General features: G+C 44.8%; 1 protein-coding gene across 1 annotated transcript in view; it reads right to left on the bottom strand.

Annotated features, from left to right (window-relative positions):
- The window catches only part of THBS4 (thrombospondin 4), a 108,965-nt gene that overhangs the window by 61,784 nt on the left and 24,421 nt on the right, over positions 1-22,760 (bottom strand). Inside the window, exons 7-8 of the mRNA XM_077462608.1 lie at positions 11,868-12,058; positions 8,905-9,042 (exon numbers count right to left, since the gene is read on the bottom strand). Coding sequence (XP_077318734.1) covers positions 8,905-9,042; positions 11,868-12,058 — 329 coding nt within the window. The remainder of the gene's footprint in view (positions 1-8,904; positions 9,043-11,867; positions 12,059-22,760) is intronic.

Raw genomic sequence — 22,760 nt, 5'->3', positions numbered from 1 at the left:
GAGGATTTAATAGATGGAAAGATGAAAAAATGACTGTTCCGCTTTAATTGAACAAGCTGAGGTTAGAAGTTGGTTGGTTTCAATACAGAATTGATTTCACTCTTCAGCTTTAGTAAATAAACCCCAAAGTCTGGTGACAGGTAAGCAGTGCCAAGTGAGAAGATAATACCGTATTTTTCCGTGTATAAGACGCTACTTTATCCTTAAATTGTTAGCCTGAAATTCGAGCAGCGTCTTATACACGGTCAGTCAGCCTGGGAGAGAGCCGTGCGGGTGCCTAGATGGTCATAGCTTGTGAACGGCTTCCTCCAATCATGAGCCATATGTTAGTGACGTCAGCTGGAGGTAGAGGAGGAGGTGGAGAGTGCGCAGATACAATCCCGTTCGTCGTGGAGACTGCGCAGATGCAGAGAGCAGAGCGTTTTGAGCCCAAGATGTCACAGAATAATAAAAGTAAGAGACTGTCTTATTCTGCAAAATTTAAACTCAGTGTAGTTAGCTATGCAAAAGAGCATGGGAATAGAGCTGCAGAGAGACAGTTGACTGACTCAGAAGACAGCAATGATGCAAAAGAAGAATTCTGTCTGGAACTAGTAATGAAGAAGAGAACATTGATGCAACAGAGGTTGAATAAAGTGATATGATGCATAATATACTGGTATGTAAAAGTTAATTACTAAATAAAACTGTGTTCTGTTTTACCTGTTTAAAATATGGATTTCTTAATTCTGGGTTGCAAAAGTGGGGGGCGTCTTATACATGGGGGCGTCTTATAGACGGAAAAATACGGTATTATACCAAAAAACTTCCACTGCCCTGACAAAACAAGAGTTGTTTTTTGTAAACTTTTTTGTCTTTGGCTTTTTCTTGTACAATTTGCATCATTTTATATGTAAATAGAATAACGTTTGTGGATACATTTTCTTTTGTAGTTTTATGATTTCAGTATTTCTGAGTTTAGGTGAATTAATTACTTTACATATTTTGTTTAGATTTTTCTTGTGTCGATTTAGATTTTTGTTTTATTTAATTTTTTAAGTTTTTATTTTTTATTTTATTTCACACACCCTTGCTTGGATATACTTTTTTGGGGCAATCGTTTTGATCTATAAAGAAGACTATGTATCAAAAAACAGTATGAATTTTGGTGATGGTTGTATCCTGCGCGTAGGAAAAGAGGGGTGTACGGTTCCTATTGCATAATTACTAACACAGTCCACATTGAGTCTAACCTCTGATCCAGCAATACACAGAAAACCAGACGAGTCTGCCTCCGTTTTAGTAATTGTATATTCAGAAACCAGCTCCATGGGTCATGAGACTGGAAGAGCTTTATCAGTCGTGTCTGTTAAATTTCCTGAAATGTATTCATTCTAACAGAATCCGTTCTAACCTCATCCTCCTCCACTGAATTGATGCTTTCTGCACAAATATTATTTTATGCTTTGCTTTTCCTATCCTTTGGCAAATGACCATATGTCTTGTGTGTTTTTCCTCAATTACGCTACACATCTTAAATCAATCTATGTCTGCTATGTATTATACCATGAGACTGTTCATATAGGATGACAGGCTATAATACTCTAAACTCTGCTAATGATTCACAGTACAAACACAATATGGAAACTAAGAGGAGGACTCGCAACGGAGCTGCTTAAAGTGTGTCTCCCTTTTTCTTTCCCTTTCTCTATACCACATATTAAGGTGTTGGCTATAAATGGCAAAGAGCATCCTTCATTGACCATTGCACTATATTGCTCTTTTTGGCTCTTATCTCTATGTGCATTGTTTGGTATCAGTTTGTGACACTGTAGTCCCCGATAGGATATGCCGTTCCATGCCACACTGTTTGCAAGGTTTCATTGTGCCTTTACTTGCACTTTAATTCTCTTCATTGTAAAAACGTGAAAAACCAATATAACTATTTGTAAAACAAAACTTAAAAAAAATATATTGAATGGAGAGAATAAGGCTCAGAACTCCTGTACAGTTTTTATTGCCCTCCGTGTGCCCACTGGGGTAATTCACCTCTCTATTTCTCTTGGTGACTTTTTTTGCTGTAATAGAAAGTGATGAGAAATTTAAAATTTTACAGTTGGCATCGCAGCCAATCCTACTTGTGTATAACTAGCTATAGTCACATCAAAATGATCTGACTGCACATTTTCTGAAGCCTTGGATACTGTTATGCCCAAATGTTGGATGTGAGCTTTTTGGCAGAAAGTCAGACCGTGTGTATGCTCCATTTAACATTTGTTGTCGGACTTTCCGCCAACAAATGTTGGCTAGCAGGTTCTCAAATTTTCCGCCAACAAATGTTTGTTGTCTGACTTTCCGATCGTGTGTACACAAGTCCATCGGAATAAAGTCCACGCATGCTCGGAATCAAGTACAAGCCGGAAGCTCTCAGTCTTGTAAAACTAGCATTCATAATGGAGATATCACTCATGTCTTGTACGTCACTACATTCGTAATTGTTGGCTAACATTTGTGTAACCGTGTGTATATAAGACAAGTTGGAGCCAACGTCCTTCGAACGAAAATCCACGTTTTTGTTGTTGGAAAGTCCGATTGTGTGTACGGGGCAAGGTTTATTTCTGCTGCTAAGTTGTCTACTTGGGAATTTTAACACTACATGTTTTTTGCTGACATGAAGCTGTTATCATCACCATAGGGCAGTATACGGTGGTCAATGAAATGCCATTTTATTGTTATATAGTTGATTTTTTTATTGACCGTATCAAATATATTATGTTTTTTTGAAAAACTTAGTTTAAATTCCTTTCATTATTTTAACAGCTACAGTACCTTGTGAAAAGGATACATACAGTGCATTTGTAAAGTAATCACAGCGCTTCACTTTTTCCACATTTTGTTATGTTACAGCCTTATACCAAAATTGATTAATTTCATTATTTTCCACATCATTCTACAAACAATACCCCATAATAACAACATGAAAGAAGTTTCTTTGAAATCTTTGCAAATTTATTTAAAAAATCAGATCTCTCCAGAGAAGTTCAATTAGGTTTAAAGTGATTGTAAAGTCTTGTTTAAAAAATAAAAATAAAATACAATACATGTTATACTCCTCTGTGCAGATGGTTTTGCACAGAGCAGCCCAGATCCTCCTCTTCTCAGGTGCCTCTTTTCTGCTCCTGGCCCCTCCCTCCTGGTGAGTACCCCCAAAACAAGCAGCTTTGTATGGGGGAAACTAAGCCGAGCTGCAGCTCTGTGTGTCCATTCAGACACAGAGCTGCCATTCAGCCCCGCCCCTGATTGGCTAACTGACTTTGACAGCCACAAGAGCCAATGGTTCCATCGCTGTGTCTCAGCCAATCAGGAAGGAGATTCCCGGATGGCAGTATTAGAGGGTGCTGGGGCAGCTGCTACACACAGAAGGTTTTTTTTGTTAATGCATAGAATGCATTAAGATAAAAAACCTTCTGTCTTTAGAACTCTCAGAGTCTAGGCTCTGGCTGGGCCACTCAAAGACATTCACAGTGTTATCCTATAGCCAGTCCTTTGTTATCTTGGCTGTGCTTAGAGTCGTTGTCCTGTCGTCCCAGTCTGAGATCCAGAGCACTCTGTAGCAGTTTTTCATCAAGAATGTCTCTGTACATTGCTGCCTTCACCTTTTACTCAATCCTGACTAGTCTCCCAGTTCCTGCCACTGAAAAACATCCCCACAGCATGCTGCTGCCACCTCCATGCTTTACTGTAGGGATGATATTGGCTAGATGATGAGCGGTGCCTGGTTTCATAACACTTGCCATTCAGGCCAAAGAGTTCAATCTTTGTTTCATCAGACCAGAGAATTTTTTTTCTCATGGTCTGAAAGTCCTTCAGGTGCCTTTTGGCAAACTCCAGACGGGCTGCATTGTGCCTTTTACTAAGGAGTGGCTTGAGTCTAGCCACTCTACCATACAGGCCTGATTGGTGCAGTGCTGCAGAAATTGTTTTTCTTGTTTTTCTCTGTCAGAGTGACCATCAGGTTCTTGGTTACCTCCCTGACTAAGGCCCTTCCCCTCAATCGCTCAGTTTGGTCGGGTGGCCAGCTCTAGGAAGAGTCCTGGTGGTTCCAAACTTTTTCCATTTACTGATGATGGAGGCCACTGTGCTCATTGGGACCTTCAATATTGCAGACGTTTTTTTGTACCCTTCCCCAGATCTGTGCCTTGATACAATCCTGTCTCTGCGCTCTACAGAAAATTCCTTGGAGTCATGGCTTGGTTTGTGCTCTGACATGCACTGTTAACTGTGGGACCTTATTTATACAGGTGTGTGTCTTTCCAAATCATGTCCAAACAACTGAATTTACCGCAGGTGGACTCCAATCAAGTTTTAGAAACATCTCAAGGATGATCAGTGGAAACAGGATGCACCTGAGCTCAATTTTGAGTGTCATGGCAAAGGCTGGGATTACTTATGTACATGTGATTCTTTCATTTTTTATTTTTAATAAATTTGAAAAAGATTTCAAACAAACTTCTTTCACATTGTCCAGAGGCGTAACTAGAAACCTCAGGGCCCCGATGCAAGAAATCAGGAAGGGCCCCCCCCCCCTCCCCCGAAAAGCATGATTTTGATACTATATTTTTTTCCACTGTAGAACAAAGTAAAACATTTCTGTGCAGCCTGTGTCCCGAGTGAAACCTGTGTCACCAGTGCAGTGGTGGTACTGGAGGGGGGTGGCAGTGGTACTGGAGGGGGATGGTGGTCCTGGAGAGGGGTGGTGGTCCTGGAGGTGGGTGGCGGTGGTGGTCCTGGAGAGGGGTGGCAGTGGTACTGGAGGTGGTGGCAGTGGTACTGGAGGTGGGTGGTGGTGATGGTACTGGAGGGGGGCTGATGGTGGCACTGGAGGGGGGTGGCAGTGGTGGTACTGGAGGGGGATAGTGGTCCTGGAGAGGGGTGGCAGTGGTACTGGAGGGGGAAGGTGGTCCTGGAGAGGGGTGTCGGTGGTACTGGAGGTGGGTGGCGGTGGTGGTACTGAAGGTGGTAGCGGTCCTGGAGAGGGGTGGCGGTGGTACCGGAGGTGGGTGGCGGTGGTACTGGAGGGTGGGTGGTGGTACTGGAGGAGGGTGGTGATGGTACTGGAGAGGCATGATGGTCCTGGAGAGGGGTGGCGGTGGTACTGGAGAGGGGGGTGGCGGTGGTACTGGAGGTGGGTGGTGGTGGTACTGGAGGTGGGTGGCGGTGGTGGTACTGAAGGGGGGTGGCGGTCCTGGAGAGGGGTGGCGGTGGTACCGGAGGGTGGGTGGTGGTACTGGAGGAGGGTGGCGATGGTACTGGAGAGGCATGGTTGTCCTGGAGGTGAGTGGCGGTGGTACTGGAGGTGGGTGGCATGGTGGTGGTACTGGAGAGGGGGTGGCGGTGGTACTGGAGTGGGTGGTGGTGGCACAGTCTGGAGGGGTGGTGGCAGTCTGGAGGGAGGGTGGTGGGCTGGTGGTACTGGAGGGGGGGTGGTGGCACTGGAGGGGGGATGGTGGCATTGGAGGGAGGGGTGGCACTGGAGGGCGGTGGTGGAACAATCTGGAGGGGTGGTGGTGGAACAGTCTGGAGGGGGGGTGGTGGTGGCACAGTCTGGAGGAGTGGTGGTGGTGGCACAGTCTGGAGGAGTGGTGGTGGTGGCACAGTCTGGAGGAGTGGTGGTGGTGGCACAGTCTGGAGGAGTGGTGGTGGTGGCACAGTCTGGAGGGGGGGATGGTGGCATTGGAGGGAGGGGTGGCGGCAGTCTGGAGGGGTGGTGGTGGTGGCACAGTCTGGAGGGATGGTGGTGGTGGCACAGTCTGGAGGGATGGTGGTGGTGGCACAGTCTGGAAGGGTGGTGGTGGTGGCACAGTCTGGAAGGGTGGTGGTGGTGGCACAGTCTGGAAGGGTGGTGGTGGTGGCACAGTCTGGAAGGGTCTGGAGGGGTGGTGGCACAGTCTGGAGGGGTGGTGGTGGCACTCGAGGGGTGGTGGTGGCACTAGAGGGGTGGTGGTGGCACTAGAGGGGGCTAGTGGCAGTCTGGAGGGGTGGTGGAGGCACTAGAGGGGGGGTGGTGGTGGCACAGTCTGGAGGGGTGGTGTTGGCAGTCTGGAGGGGGGGTGGTGGGCTGGTGGTACTGGAGGGGGGGTGGTGGCACTGGAGGGGGGATGGTGGCATTGGAGGGAGGGGTGGCACTGGAGGGCGGTGGTGGCAGTCTGGAGGGGGGGTGGTGGAACAGTCTGGAGGGGTGGTGGTGGAACAGTCTGGAGGGGGGGTGGTGGTGGCACAGTCTGGAGGGGGGGTGGTGGTGGCACAGTCTGGAGGGGGGGTGGAGGGCTGGTGGCACTGGAGAGCGGGTGGTGGCACTGGAGGGGTGGTGGCACAGTCTGGAGGGGTGGTGGCACTGGAAGGGGGTGGTGGTGGCACTGGAAGGGGGTGGTGGGCTAGTGGCACTCGAGGGGTGGTGGTGGCACAGTCTGGAGGGGGGTGGTGGCACTGGAGGGAGGTGGGGGTAGCGGCACTGGAGGGGGGTGGTGGTGGCACTGGAGGGGGGTGGCACAGTCTGGAGGGATGGTGGTGGCACAGGAGGGGGGGTGGTGGGCTGGTGGCACTATGGTGGCACTGGAGGGGTGGTGGTGGCATTGGAGGGAGGGGTGGCACTGCAGGGAGGTGGTGGCACAGTCTGGAGGGGCGGTGGTGGCAGTCTGGAGGGGGGTGGTGAAACAGTCTGGAGGGGTGGTGATGGCACTGGAGGGCGGGTGGCACAGTCTGGAGGGGTGGTGGTGGCACTGGAGGAGGTTGTGGGCTGGTGGCACTGGAGGGGGGTGGTGGCACTGGAGAGGGGGTGGTGGGCTGGTGGCACTGGAGGGGGGGTTGTGGCACTGGAGGGAGGTGGTGGCACAGTCTGGAGGGGTGGTGGTGGCACTGGAGGGGGTTGTGGGCTGGTGGCACTGGAGGGGGGTGGTGGCACTGGAGAGGGGGTGGTGGGCTGGTGGCACTGGAGGGGGGGAGGTGGCACTGGAGGGAGGTGGTGGCACAGTCTGGAGGGGCGGTGGTGGCACTGGAGGGGGTTGTGGGCTGGTGGCACTGGAGGGGGGTGGTGGCACTGGAGAGGGGGTGGTGGGCTGGTGGCACTGGAGGGGGGGTGGTGGCACTGGAGGGAGGTGGTGGCACAGTCTGGAGGGGCGGTGGTGGCGAACAGTCTGGAGGAGGATGGGGTGGAAAACTCTGGAGAGGGGATAGGGTGGAACAGTCTGGAGGAGGGGATGGGGTGGAACAGTCTGGAGGGGGGGATGGGGTGGAACAGTCTGGAGGGGGGGATGGGGTGGAACAGTCGGGGGGGAGGATGGGGTGGAACAGTCTGGGGGGGGGGATGGGGTGGAACAGTCTGGGGGGGTGTGGTAGAACAGTCTGGAGGGGGGGTGGTGGTGGCACTGGAGGGGGGGTGGTGGGCTGGTGGCACTGGAGGGCAGGGGGTGGCACAGTCTGGAGGGGTGGTGGTGGCACTGGAGGGGCGATGGTGGGCTGGTGGCACTGGAGGGCAGGTGGGGGGGTGGTGACTTACCGCCAATCAATCGATGATGATGATCGATTCCCCCTCCTCAGAATCCTGCAGAGTGGCGTAAAGTTCCTCCACGAAGCGTGCCTCCGCTCCTCTGGGAAAGCCTTGCTTCAGAGAGTGCCTTTACTGCATTGGCTGAAGGTTTTTTTGTGTCCGCCCCGCCTCCCTTACAGTCGCTCTGGATAGGCGGGGGCGGAGCCAACCGAGCACTTCTCTCACGCTGGTGAAGGAAGCCCCCCCCCCTCACCACGGCATGAACCCGACATTAATAACACCACACACGCACACCCCTGGCCGGACAGTCAGGTGGGCCCCGCGGGCGGGCTGCCGGTGGGCCCCCTGAAGTGGCCGAGAATTACAGGGCCCAGTCGCACTTGCGACTGTTGCGACCCTGATAATTCCGCCACTGACATTGTCATTATGGGGTAATGTTTGTAGAATTTTGAGCAAAATATTAAATTTAATCCATTTTGGAATAAGACTGTAACATAACAAAAGGTGGAAAAAGTGAAGCACTGTGAATACTTTTACATTGTATGCATTAAAGTGGAAGTAAACTCCCCTATCGTTTTCAGCCAAGGAAGCTGCCATCTTTGCCTCTGTTTAATCTTCAACTGCCACGGTGCTGCACATGTGATTCGTTATGACACCAGCCAATGGATGGTTTGATCGTTTGGCTGAGAGCACAGCCAATGTGCAGTTAGCATTCCCGGCATGCCTTTTTTTTTTAACTGTTTAAATTCATGGGTTTACTTCCACTTTAAGGTTAACTATTACCAAAAGCAAAACTTTTTTTTAGTTTTGAGTGGAGAGGGAATAAAACATCTGTCAAGTTTTGATTTTTGTCATTGTCCCCATTAGGGAGATTCACCCTCTCCATTTGTAAAGTTTGCAATTATCCAACTAATAATACCCCATAGGCTGATTTGAGTTTTTTGGGGGGCTGACTTAAATCAGAATTTATATAAAAAGTGCTGAGGAACAGGCATAGAGGGGAAATTTTCCCATGGGGACACCAGTTCTGGTGACCCTGGTGATACACCGGGATTCCCTCACTTTAGATCAGGGGTCTCAAACTTGTGGCCCTCCAGCTGTTGCAAAACTACAAGTCCCATCATGCCTCTGCCTGTGGGAGTGATGCTTGTAATGGTCAGCCTTGCAATGCCTCATGGGACTTGTAGTTTTGCAACAGCTGGAGGGCCGCCAGTTTGAGATCCCTGCTTTAGATGCTGTCCTGTTTTGGCTTTAGGACAGGAAATGAAGGGAAATCTCCCCAATGGAACACATGAGGTTATAACCTTCTAATATAGCAGATTTTCATCAGATCCTGCAAAAACATTTGTCTGAAAACGATTGCACCTGTAAAATGTTACCTGTTTATTTTGCCTGGCGTATGTTGTCCCCACACCTTGTACTACTGGTCCCGTGTATCCAGGAGGACAGGATTCACACCTAAATCCTGGAATAGTGTTTATGCACCGGACTCCAGGGAAACAAGGGTTCAATCTGCACTGAAATCATCAACAAATACCCACATATTAATTACTTAATAATGAATCATTTACATTTTGTACACTTTTCTGACACAAGTTCAATGTGTTAACATAGAACATTTGCATAATTTTTTAACTGGTTGGGTACTAGCCTGTATTACCAGGTAATTTTTCAGTTTTCAGCGCTGTGATAGTTTGACTGAAAATTACTTGATCATACAACTAGGTACTGAAATTTATTTTCTATTATTGCTTTTTAGGCAGATATTAAATGACCACTGGGTTTCAATTTTCACCATATAAAGGGAAAAAGATCAAGCATTTAAAAAAAAAATATTGACATATTTCATACTTTCTGTTATAGAACATATCATATAAAAATGCCAGGTCACTGCAAACATCCCCAAATGACCTGTTTTGGAAAAGTAGATACCCCAAGATGATCTAATTTATTGCTGAAATCTTCTGGAAGTGAAGAAACATGCTGGTTTCGAGGGGTTATATCATGGAGATTGATAATAGAGCACAAGATACGGGGTATCATTAATGTACAGAACATGCATAGAAGGAGGAGGGGTTGAGAGGGTTAATGTACAGGTAACATACAGTGTGAGGATGGAAATGAAGGAGTTTATGTGACGGATAAGTGAGTTCAAGGTGTAAGTATACAGGTAACATAGACACAGCATGGAGATTGGATGTATAGAAGAAAAAGGGGTGAAACTGTTAAAAAAATCCTAACATTAATCACTAATAAGGTCATCCTTCCTCCCTTACTGTATCTTCGCTGTGAAAAGAAAGGCCAATCACAGCAATCACAAGGCACAGAGCTACCTCTGACTGGCTCTGTGCATTCGTCTGTGATCTGCAGTGATGTAAGTATCTCTTAACGCTGTTACTTTAGAGTGTAACGAGTAATCGAACTGAGTACTCTTCCCCTCTTGGTAACGCCGTTCCCATTACTTGGGCGGCGTTACCGCAATTACATATACCACCCGGGACCAGGTAGAAGGGACTAGCAAAGGAAGTGAATGTCGCCACCTCCATCGGCGAGATTGACATCTTGCTAGCCCGTTACCTGGTATGGATTTAAAGGGGAACCCCTATGCCGAAAAAAACGGCGTGGGGGTCCCACCAAAGTCCATAGCAGACCCTTATCCGAGCACGCAGCCTGGCCGGTCAGGCCTGGCAGAAGAAGCAAAGAGCGGAACAAGACCCCCTATGTCGGAAGAAGACCCCCTATGTCGGAAGAAGACCCCTGAAGTCGGGAGAAGACCCCCGGATGGCAGCGGCGATGAAAGAGAAAGCCGGGCTCCTCCGCTAGTAAAAGAGCTAGTGGTAAAAGAGCAGAAGATAGTGGAAGAGCCCGGCGAGAAGACCCCCAAAGTCGAAAGAAGACCCCGGAGCTGTCTAATAAAGTACGTTAAAAACCTGTGCTGTGTTTTTTTTATTAACACTTTTTTCCCCAGGTGAATGGGTAGGGGTACATCCTACCCCATAATCATTCACATAGGGTAGGGGGCCGGAATCTGGATGCCCCCTTATTAACGGGGCTCCCGGATTCTGATAAGCCCCACGCCCACAGACTCCGACAACCAACGGCCAGGGTTGTAGGGAAGAGGCCCTTCTCCTCATCAACATGGGAACAAGGTGCTTTGGGGTGGGGGGGATCCTTGCTTGTCCTCACCCCCTTTCCTGGCCGGCTGGGCTGTGTGCTCGGATAAGGGTCTGCTATGGACTTTGGGGGGACCCCCATGCCGTTTTTTCGGGTGTAGGGGTTCCCCTTTAAATCTATACCAGGCAACGGGCTAGCAAGGTGTCAATCTCGCCAATGGAGGCGATGACATTCACTTCCTTCACTAGTCCTGTCTATAGAATATTTAAAAAAAAGTCACAGTTACTTTGCTGAGTAACTAATTACTTTTCCAATGTAGTAACTGAGTTACTAACGCAATTACTTTTTGGGAGAAGTAATTTGTAACTTAAATAATTTACTTTTTTAAAGTAAGATGACCAACACTGGTGATCTGTATTGGACGAAAGTTCTCTGATGGATGACAAGGAGAGAATGACGTCACCGCCAAACCTCTCTGCGTTTTCCAATCAGAAAACGCTTTGCATTCATTCAGAACATGCAAAGCATCTCTGAAAGCTGCCCATTAAGAGCAGCTGACCTCCTGTGTTCAGAATACAGCAGGCCAGATGCTCAGCATGGGACCCAGAAGCTAGTGGAGACCACTGGAGTGGCGGTGTCTTTTCCATACCTGGAATTTGTCTACAAGGACTGTTTTTACTGATAAAAACAGGGCGCTTTTTTAATATAATTTTGCTGCATGTCATAATATATCACAATTTTATTTATACAGAATTGTAAAGCCTACTTTAGACCTCTTTCACACTGGGGTCACCTGTACGTTAGTGGTAAAGTGTCGCTCGTTTTAGCGGCACTTTAACGCTGTTTAAGAGATGCTTTTCGGCCGCTAGCAGGGCACTTTTAACCCCAAAGAAAGGGTTAAAAACTTCAATGTTGTGGCACTTCCAAAGCGATATTCATTGAAATGGGCAGGGGTGTTTTGGGAGTGCTGTATACAGTGCTCCCAAACCGCCCCAAAGATGCTGCTTGCAGGACTTTTGCGGACTGCCCCAGTGTGAAAGCACCAATTGCAATGAATGGGTGGCAGATTTCAGTGACTTTACAGGCACTATTTGTAGTGCTAAAACACATGAAAACCGCCTCAGTGTGAAAGGGGTCTAAGGCAGTTAGAAAAAAACATGTACTTTAGCACACTAGTGCTATTTTTACAGTGCTTGTATTATAAATATATATGTAAAAAGGTATATACCTCATCTGTGTCAGTACAAATGATGCCGTTGCCTGTATAACCCTCTGGACAGGGTCCACACTGGAAACCACTCTCTGTTTCGGTGCATCTCACCCCTTGGAAACAGGATGTTATGGCGCATCGAGGTTTAGGAGGCGTAGTAGGTTTTGGCTTAGGAGGTGGTGTTGGAAGAGGGTAGTCTGGAGTTAAGCCTGAATTAGAAAAAAAATTTTGGTTAAAAGCATAAAATAAATATGTTTAGAAATTCAAAACATTTATAATTTTTATTCAATTTTTGGAGGATATTTTATTGATTCTATTATTTTAAAGTGTTAGTTTTAGTTTTTTTCTACATTATGTATTGGGGCCAATTAACTTTATGGCCTCTTTCACACTGCTCTGCTGCATTGGGGTGCGTTACAGCCAACTAACATTTTATTCAAATTTTATCTATTAAAGTGCACTGGGTGCATAGCTCGGTACAGCACTGCACTACCAATCATGGGTTACCATGTCTGAAGCTGGCCTGAAGTTTTAACCCACCCAGTTATGATAATCATCTGTAACCGGTGCATTAAAATCACACTTTAGCTACTTTTATTTTGCTAAGGGACGCCTGATCCTATCCCGCAAGAGTCTTGCCTTTTCTGTAGCAAAATGTGAAATAAATAACACCTAGACTAGGACACAAACAAAGTCACAGCTTTGAGCATTAGTAATCATTGCATTTAATCCTGTCCCTGGTTTCTTTGGAGAGATTGCTGTTTGATAACAATAGAAGATAATGACATTGGTGTAAATTTAGCAACAGTACCGTTTTTATTTCATTGGGCAAAGAATTGAGATACAGTGCTTTGAAAAAGTATTCACACCCTTTGAAATATTTCACAGCTTGTCATGTTACAACCAAAAATGTAAATGTATTTTATTGGGATTTTATTTGATAAACCAACACAAAATGGCACATAATTGCGATGTAGAAGAAAAATGATAAATGGTTTTCAAAATTTTATTTACAAATAAATATGTAAAAAGTGTGGTGTGCATTTGTATTCAGCCCCCTTTACTCTGATACCCCTAGCTAAAATCTAGTGGAACCAATTGCCTTCAGAAGTCACCTAATTAGTAAATAGAGTCCACCTGTGTGTCATTTAATCTCAGTATAAATACAGCTGCTCTGTGAAGCCCTCGGAGATTTGTTAGAAAACCTTAGTGAACAAACAGCAAAGTCCAGACCTAAATACAATTGAGAATCTGTGGCAAGAATTGAAAATTTCGCAGATGCTCTCCATCCAATCTGACAGAGCTTGAGCTATATTGCGAAGAAGAATGGGCGCACATTTTACTCTATGGATGTGCAAAGCTGGTAGAGACATACCCAAAAAGACTTGCAGCTGTAATTGCAGCAAAAGGCGGTTCTACAAAGTAATGACTCAGGGGGGCTGAATACAAATGCACACCACACTTTTCACATAATTATTTGTAAAATATATTGAAAACCATTTATCATTTTCCTTCCACTTAACAATTATGTGCCATTTTGTGCTGATCTATCACATAAAATCCCAATAAAATACATTTACGTTTTTTTTTATGCTGTAACATGACAAAATGTGGAAAATTTCAAGGGGTATGAATACTTAGTCAAGGCACTGTAGGTTCTTTCAAGAAGTGTGACAAAACCAAACTATTTTAAATGATATGACATAAAGGGTGGTCAACCAATTCAAAAACTTTTTATTGACCTTTTACAAAACATTCATTATTTTTGGAAAGTAATCAAGAGTCCATAGATTTCTAAGTTAAATAATGTATGTACAATAAAAAAAATAGATAAAATAATTTCAAAATGAAATACCAAACTATTCATTAATAACTCATATGCTGCGTACACTCGATTGGAATTTCCGACAACCAAACCGTGGGTTTATTTCCGACGGATGTTGGCTCAAACTTGTCTTGCATACACACGGACGCACAAATGTTGTCGGAAATTCCGAACGTCAAGAATGCGGTGACGTACAACACGTACGACGAGCTGAGAAAAATGAAGTTCAATAGCCAGTGTGGCTCTTCTGCTTGATTCTGAGCGTACGTGGAATTTTGTTCGTCGGAATTGTCTACACGCACTGGGAATTTACGATTTTGTTGTCGGAAAATTTGAGATCTAGCTCTCAAATTTTTGTTGTCGGAAATTCTGACAGCAAATGTCCGATGGAGCCTACACATGGCCGGAATTTCGGACAAGCTCGCATCGAACATTTGTTGTTGCAAATTCTGACTGCGTGTACGCGGCAATACAATAAATGCACAGGTACAGACTGGCGATCTAGATACTCTGTTAAGTCACAGAATCATTGGGTTTTGTGGTCTGCTCATTCTCTTTCAGCCCTTCCAGAATAAAACATTTAAACTGGCTATAGCTATTACATATCCTGCTCTTGGTCCCAAATACCTTACTAAGTCTGCCGCTGTGCCAGTTCATAAACTTTTATGTTTCCTTGGCCTTAGAAAAACATAGTTGGGCACATAAGTGTGGGCTGTGGCTGCATATTTTACATGACAAGCATTTTTATTCACAGTTTGCCAATATAAATAAATATTTTTACAATTCTATGATTGCTAACTATCCTAAGTAGGTAATCTATAGGTAATGATAAATGCAGTATTAAAAAAGCAATCACAAAAAAGTCCAACAGTAGAGGGGAAGAGGACTAAAAGTCCCAGCAAGCGCCAAGAGGATTCCACATGACAATCGCACAATTCAAGGAAGATAATGAGAGCAATCGCTTCACTCACCTTAAAGACTGGACCACTGAATTACCAGATGGTCAAATAGGCAGGTCATTTCATAGGGTAAATGAGCTAGGCAAAGACAGGAATTCCAGTAGATTCCCCGGAATATACATCTGCATCTTACACACCACTCAGCCATCTGTGATTTTGTGAGTAACCATTTTTAAAATAAACCTGCTTTGTAACTGATCCACAGTGAGCACTAAAGCTTTGTACACATGATCGGATTTCTGACAGGAAATGTGTGATGACAGGCTGTTGGTGGAAAATCTGACTGTTTGTAAGCTCCATTGGACAACTGTTGTCGGATTTTCCGCGGACAAATGTTGGATGGCAAGCTTTAAAATTTTCCAAAATGTGTGTTGTCGGATTTTCCCAGCTGGGGTACACAAGTCCGTCAGACAAAAGTCCAAAGTACAAACACGCATGCTTGGAAGCAAGGGCGAGCCAGAAGCGTTCGTAATGGAGAATTGATATTCGTGACGCGGCAAATTATGAAATCTCGAAATGCAGCGCACATTCTCTTCTTTAATGGGATAATAATGAAGCTGCTTTGCTGGTGATACTGATGGAGTTCTGCCAAACATATTTTAAAAGGCTTTTATTTTCTAGTGATATCAAGAATAATATTATTATGCTTTTTTTTGGGGGCAAGTTACCACAACACCATTTTCCCGTAGTTTTTTTTATTTTTTTATAAATTCTTTTTATCTGTTTTAAAAGAGAAGGTTACAGAACATAGCCTTGGGGCATTCCCCGGCTCGAACAATACAACACAACAGGTAAGGCACAACATCAAAAAACTATCAGCCTAACCCAAAGAACATACAACAAGCAAACCCCGTAGCTTGCTGCTAAAAGTGACAGGAGTAATGTAAGTTTTAGTAATCAACCTAAGTTCAGTGATGCACTACAGGCAGTCTACAAACAAAGGTCTATAAGTGGGCGTCAACTGGACACCTGGGCGGTACAAACCCTACTCCAGATAAAGCTCACCACAGGAGTTGTCTACTAAGTAGACTGGGTTGACAACCTAACAGGGTCTTCTTGTTCCACAACCGTTGTCTCAGACTCTAACCAAATATTCCAAACCTTCTGGAACTTCTGAGGGCATCCCCGGATGACATATGCTTCCTTGTACAATGGTACTGCCAGGTTAACCAATAACTTCCATGCACTCAGGGTGAGGGCCGTTATGGGGGCCCTCCACCGGAGCACAACAAGTTTCCTTGCATAGAAGAGCAGCAGCCCCAGTAATGTGCGGACTGCCCGCGAGGGAACCAAAACGTCCACCAACCCAAGCAGACATATCTCCATCGTCTGAGGTATAGGGATCGTTGTCAGCTCAGTAATAAAAGAGAGCACTCGTGTCCAGTAATGTTGCACCATGGGGCAAGCCCAAATCACATGAATGTACCCCGCCGAATCCTCTCCACAGCGCCAGCACTGTGGTGAAGAGTCCGGGTAAATCCTATGAAGTCTATATGGGGTGTAATAAAACGTATGCAGTATTTTAAATTGAATCCGCCGATCTCTGGAGGAGATTAAATGTCTAAAGGGGGCGTCCCAAATGTCCTCCCAGTCCTCACTATCTAGTCCTGGCAGCTCCGCCACCCAAAATTCCCGGAGTTTTTCTAATCCGCTATGGACCGAGGGTTGCAAAGCCTTGTAAATCGTGGATAATGGTTTAAGCAGCGTCTCCTGTCGCAGAAGTGACTCTATATTAGATTGATGCAAGGTTAGGGGCGAACTACCAAACTGAGCCCCATACGCATGGCGAAGCTGCAGGAACCGAAAAAGAAGTACACATTGGGCAAATTAAACCTAGATTTAAGCTGGTCAAATGTCAGTAATGCACCATTCTCACAGATGTGGTGTAGATACCGAACGCCCCTCGACGCCCACACAATCGGATCCGGAATAGAGTAGAATTCAGGTAGGGAGGGATTTAGCCACAATGGAGTATTAGGAGAAAGCACCCGGGGCCCAGCCAGTCGGTGGCCAACCATCCCAGACCACGCCCTCAGCACCGTCCTCATCGAGGCGGTGAGAGGATGCGGAGCTCTAGGGCCCCGAAATAAAACGTTCCGCAGTGCTTCAAATGATCCCACAATGGAGGCCTCCAAGGCAACTGCTGCATTGGTGGCATCCGAGGTAAGCCAGCCGTGGACATGCGTGAGCATCGCCGCTATGAAATAGAGATAAAAATTAGGGCACGCCAGACCCCCCTGCGTCCAAGGTCTCTGCAGTATGGATAAGCGGAATCGGGGAGGCGTGGAGCCCCACAAAAAGCTGGAGATGTGAGAGTTTAGTCTCTGAAAAATAATTTTGGGTATCCACGTTGGAGAATGGCGCATTACGTAGAGGAGAGGGGGAAGCAATTTCATTTTAATTAAATTAATTCGACCTATCAGCGTAAGGGGAAGGCTGGCCCACACTTTAAGCCTATTCTGTGTAGTTTGTAGGATGGGAAGAAGATTAAGTTTACAAAAGTCCTGTACCCTGGGAGAAATAATGATACCCAGATACTTAATTTGTTCCGCCCACTGCAGCGGAAGTGAGGAGTCAGCCAGCCCTCCAGCACCCGGGTCCACTGGCAGAATCTGGGACTTATCCCAGTTTACCTTTAGGCCCGACACGGTCGCGAATCGTGACAGAAGCTCTAACGCCGCCCGGAGGGACGGTTTCCCGTAGTTTTTAAGATCAAAGATACAACTATGTTGGTGTCCCTTGTTAATTTTACATTGTATTATATTGTTTTAACTGCCTACTCCCAAACATTTGAAGTAAAACACATAGCCAAGTATTATTCTCCACAATTTTTTTTTAACTTTATTAGTGGCCTCTGGAGCAACAAGTGGGGGCTTTAGGAGAAGGAAATGGAGACAGAATACAAATATGATCAAGTATTACATTACAATGTATGTACAGAATTCAAGGAACATTACAGGGATTTTATCTGTCTAGAGCCACTAAATCTTAAAGAGGTATTCAACCCAAAAGAAAGCATTATATTTCCACTTACCAATTCTTAGATGTGATAACTGCATTATTTTTATTTTTTAGGCTTTCTATTCCTTTATTGTGAGCTGGCGATGCAGCCAGCGAATCTGTTGTTTTTCAACAGAACAAGCTGTCCTGCAGATGTAACAGTTACGGGGGTTGAGACAAATTATTTATCACAACATGTGTCAGTGTTAGGGATGAGTGGGGGATTTTGGTAAAATTCATTTTGTCATGAAATTACCAATTTCACCAAAGCTGAAATTTTCATTTTCACCCTTTGAGATGCTTGGACAAAAATGTAGGGAAAAAAGATCTACTTGTTTATTTTCCCTTTTTAGTTTTTGTTTTCTTTTTTCTTTTTTTAAAGGTAAAAATATAGAGGTTATTTTTGATACAAAACAAATCGAAAATAGTTGAAAGGTGCTTTCCTAATGTTTGGGAATTATGTGAAGCACTCTTACCAAACATCAAAACCCACCTTCATTTTACCTATGCCCTTGACTCAATACATTTTAACAAATTAGCATGTTTTTACTAAAATCAGATTTTTTTAAAAATGAAATTCCAAATTTCTCAAATTTTGCTCATCAGTAGTCAGTATTTTGATAAGGCTTATATGGTAAAAGATTATTCCTGCACTACCATTGACAATAGGTCAATATAAGAACTGCTGCACCCACCGGGATGGATCAAACCGTATCCACTTTGCATAAGAGTAAAGAGTATATTGGTGTCCAGCTGTTCTAACACTAAATTATTTGTCTGGGAAATCTCCCACTTCTAAATGTCTATGAGTAAAAACATGTCCAGGAAATAAATGAGATAACGTGCAGACAATAAAATTAAGTAAGTATCCAATGATCAATAAACCAACTCTGTGGCTAGAAACAACGTATAAAGTGATCCAATATTAACCAAAATCAGACATAAATAGACTGTAAACAACATACATAAAGTGCAAAGTGCTCAAAACAAGAAAGTGTATCCACTTGGTGCAGATAAGTAAACACACTGCACAGGCAGGTTTTCTTAAATCTCTTGCTGGGAGAACCTATATATTTGGAGTTTCAATCCCACTGGCTAAAGACAGAAGGTATAAGATCCAGAAAAAGGGCTGCGGCAGAGAAGTGAGAGAGAGAGCACAGAGGTGTCAATGCTGGAAGAAGGCAAAACCAGAGGTACATCTGTAATAACGTACAAGTATACCATGCTTACTTGCACATTACAGCAAGAGAAGTTATTGATCTTGATAGCGTGGTTAGCAGAATTGAAACCTCAGAGAAGTCTAGACAAAGATTTTAAAGGAGAAGTAACTTTTGTGGATTTAGAGAGAAGAGTTTCAAAAAGATCCAGTGACCTATGTTTATATGCGGTTATCTCCTTACCGCAAGGTAAGGGGCCATTGCCTACCAAAGTGTGTGTTCACCGAGTGATAGAACACCTGGAAGTTGTCACTTTACGGAGATTGCACAGTTTGCACAGAAAAGCACTTGCACTTAAAGAAGCAGTTTTTTTTCACACCACTTATGAATTGAACACCTATATATTTATATCTTTAGTTTGAAAGATTGTAACAAGCATTGATACCTAATTTATAGACTTTGGTTTGATTTATTTTACTCATTTTTTAGCTGCCTCTGCGGTGCATTTACTTTTTTTTTTTGCACCAAATTGATACACCTGTTTTGGGATGTGACTTTCACGTGTAGATTTTGGACTTATCTTTATTTATTTTTATTTTTAACCTTCTTTTGGCTGCCTCTGCGTTGTGTTTACCTATCTGCACCAAGTGGATACGACTTCTTGTTTTGAGCACTTTGCACTTTATGGATGCTGTTTACAGACTATTTATGTCTGATTTTGATTAATATTGGATCACTTTGCACTTTATACGTTGTTTACAGTATATTTATGCCTTATTTTGATTAATATTGGATCACTTTCCACTTTATACGTTGTTTACAGTATATTTATCAACTGATTCTACCACAGAGTTGGTTTATTGATCATTGGATACTTAATTAATTTTATTAATTTTATCATCTGCACATTATCTCATTTTTTTCCTGGATATGTTTTTACTCATAGACATTTAGAGGTGGGAGATAGAAATATATTTCCCAGACAAATAATTTAGTGTTAGAACAGTGCGACATCAATATACTCTTTACTTTGATAAGGTTTATAGTTTTTGGCAGTTGCTGCACAGTTTAACCAAAACAATTTGTTTTATATCTCTAATGCCGTGTATACACAGCCGGACTTTTCGACAGTAAAGGTCAGACAGAACTAATCCGTCGGACAATTCGATCGCGTGTGGGCTTCATCAGACCTTTGCTGTCAAAAAATCAGACAGACTTTAGATTTAGAACATGTTTCAAATTATTCCGATGGATTTGAATCCGGTCGAAAAATCCGCTCGTCTGTATGCTAGTATGACGGATGAAAACCGACGCTAGGGCAGCTATTGGCTACTGGCTATGAACTTTCTTATTCTAGTCTGGTCGTATGTCATCACGGTTGAATCCGTCAGACTTTGGTGAGATTGTGTATGGCCAAGTCTGTTCATTTGGAAAGTCCATCGGAAGTCCGACGAAAGTCCGTCCGGAAGACCGTCGTACCTAGTCTGCCGGAAAGTCCGGTCATTTGTATGCGGCATTATGCCACGTACACACGACCGGACTTTCTGGCAGAATAGGTCAGACGGAATCATTCCGTTGGATATTACGGTCTTGTGTGGGATAATCCGATTGTTTTTCTTTAAAAAAATTCCGACAGACCTAGAAATAGAACATGTTTCAAATTTGTCTGACGGACTCAATTCCTATCAGGAAAACCATTCGTCTGTATGCTGGTTCCGATGGACCAAATAGGACGCAAGGGCAGCTATTGGCTACTGGCTATTGAACTTCCTTTTCTAGTCCTGCCGTACGTCATCACGTTCAAAACGACCACACTTTCGAACGGATTTTAGTCCGTTCGTGTGTGGGCAAGTCAGTTCGTTTGGAAGTCTGTCGTAACTCTGTCAAAAGTCCGTCGGACCTTTTCTACTGGAAAGTCCGGTCATGTGTACACAGCATTAGGGACTATATTGGTAAAATATCAGCATTTGGATTCCTGGATGTGTAAACTTGATAGAGGGGTTCTCAAGCTTTTTGTTGAATCTTAAAGTGGTTGTAAACCCTTACAAACCACTTTGACCTACAGGTAAGCCTAGATTAAGGCTTACCTGTAGGTCCAAGAAATATCTCCCAAACCTATACGGTTTAGGAGATATTTGCCCGAAGACGGGCACCGCTGTCTACGGCGCATGCGCTGTAGACAGCGGCGCGCAGGCGCACTGAGCGTGGCATCGTCGATGACGAAGATGCCGCGCAATGCCGCGCGTCTCGGCTCCCGTGCGCATGCGCGGGAGTGATATCATCGCTGCTCTGGCGAATCACAGCGCCGGAGCAGCGAGACCCACGGAGACCCACCAAGAAGATGGACGCTCGGAACTACAGGGGACAGCGGTGACTTCGCTGGCTCCTGTGTCAGGTAAGTGACACATAATGGGCTACTATGCGATGCATAGTAGTCCATTATGCTTTGCCTTTGCAGAGAATGAAAGAGGAAGTAAACTCATCAGGGTTTACTTCCTCTTTAACTTGTTTTGCAATATAGAAGTAACAGGAGGAGCTGCGACTTGCAAATATGTTCAGGAATTTGCATAACTATCTCAGGTGGACAAGAAAGTCAAGTATTGTGGCAAAAGCTCTAAGTGTTAGCATATCCAATACATATGAGAAGCCAGTTGCTAACTCAACTCCCCAGGTTCCACTTATAACTAAAATATGCATTGTGGCTGGACTGACCCATAAAGAAACCTTGGCTAAGATCAAGTTTAGTATCTTTTCTTATCAGTTTTCAGAGGGGAGAAAGCTAGTGCCTCTTGTAGAGTGGGGACACTGGTGAGCACTCGTTCTGATGTAATTGGTAAGGAATGGTGATGGTGTGGGAGGGCCTTTTTCCTCCTGGGTTGGACTGGCCTTATAAAAGACTTGCCCCCAGTTGTAAGGCTCTCCCTAAGCTAATCTAAATTCTGATGCCCCCTGGTAGGGATGGGGCAGTACTGGTCTGGCCAAAGGTCGGGCTGTGAGAGAAGCCTGTGGTGTATGTGCCCCTGGTGTGGCACAGCCAGGAGCGCCTTATTTCTCACAGGTGGGGATACTCATCTGGAGTTTTTCAGCACTTTGGTCACTGCACCATACACACTTTTTTCACACCTGCCTCTTGGGTCTGGCCTTTTGATCGCAGGGCCTGCCATTGTATTACACTACTTGCACTTCTCCACTTCCCTTTCCCCACCTTTATTTGTGTGTTTGTCTTTTTTTTTTATCACTTTATCACTGTTTGATGAGTAGGTTGTAGGTCCTTGGGTCTGCCCTGAAAGTCTTGGGAGGGGGTGAATATTACCTTCTGACTTAGTTTGTCCTCTCTTATAGGGTCTCCCTTTGGGGCAGCCCCACCTGGCACTTGGGGTTGGTCTGTTTTGGCAAACCTCCCAGAAAGCAGAATCTGTCTGTTTTCAACTAGATGAACCAGGGAGTACCTCAGTCCCTGTCTGGAGCCTTGCGCCCCGGGGGGGGTCAGGGTAAAGGCCCTCCCTCTTTGGAGGAGGTCCATGTGTACACCCTGTGCACATTTTTGTGTTCTCACGTTTTGTGCGTGCACTTTTTTTTTGCATCGGCTTTAAGAAAAAAATAAAATAAAGAAATATTATGTTGGGGATTTCTGATGTGTAGCATTTTTTTGTTATACTGAGAGCAGAAGGACAAACAGGTAGTCTTGACTAGGCACCACAGTCATCAGAATGCTATTGTATTTGATGATGTGTTTGCTGTGCATAGATAGTAAAGGGTATTAAGTAGAATGATAGACTTGGGCCTCATTCAAAAAATACAGACAAATATGTTAGGTTAATACCTGGAGGAATCCCTAGTATCCTACAATGATGGATTATAACGGGCTTAGAGAGGAGACATACTGAGTAAAATCACAAAATTGTATTATATAAATGTAAAATGATTTATTTAGGGGAAATTAACCCCCAAACTAGAAGGGGTAAAATAC

This window comes from Lithobates pipiens, unplaced genomic scaffold (genome assembly GCF_037356315.1).
Source record: "Lithobates pipiens isolate NorthernLeopardFrog02 unplaced genomic scaffold, aLitPip1_a1.2 Scaffold_3, whole genome shotgun sequence".
Lineage (NCBI taxonomy): Eukaryota > Metazoa > Chordata > Amphibia > Anura > Ranidae > Lithobates > Lithobates pipiens.
The sequence above is the reverse complement of the archived record's forward strand: the minus strand, read 5'-3'. Positions and strand labels throughout refer to the sequence as shown.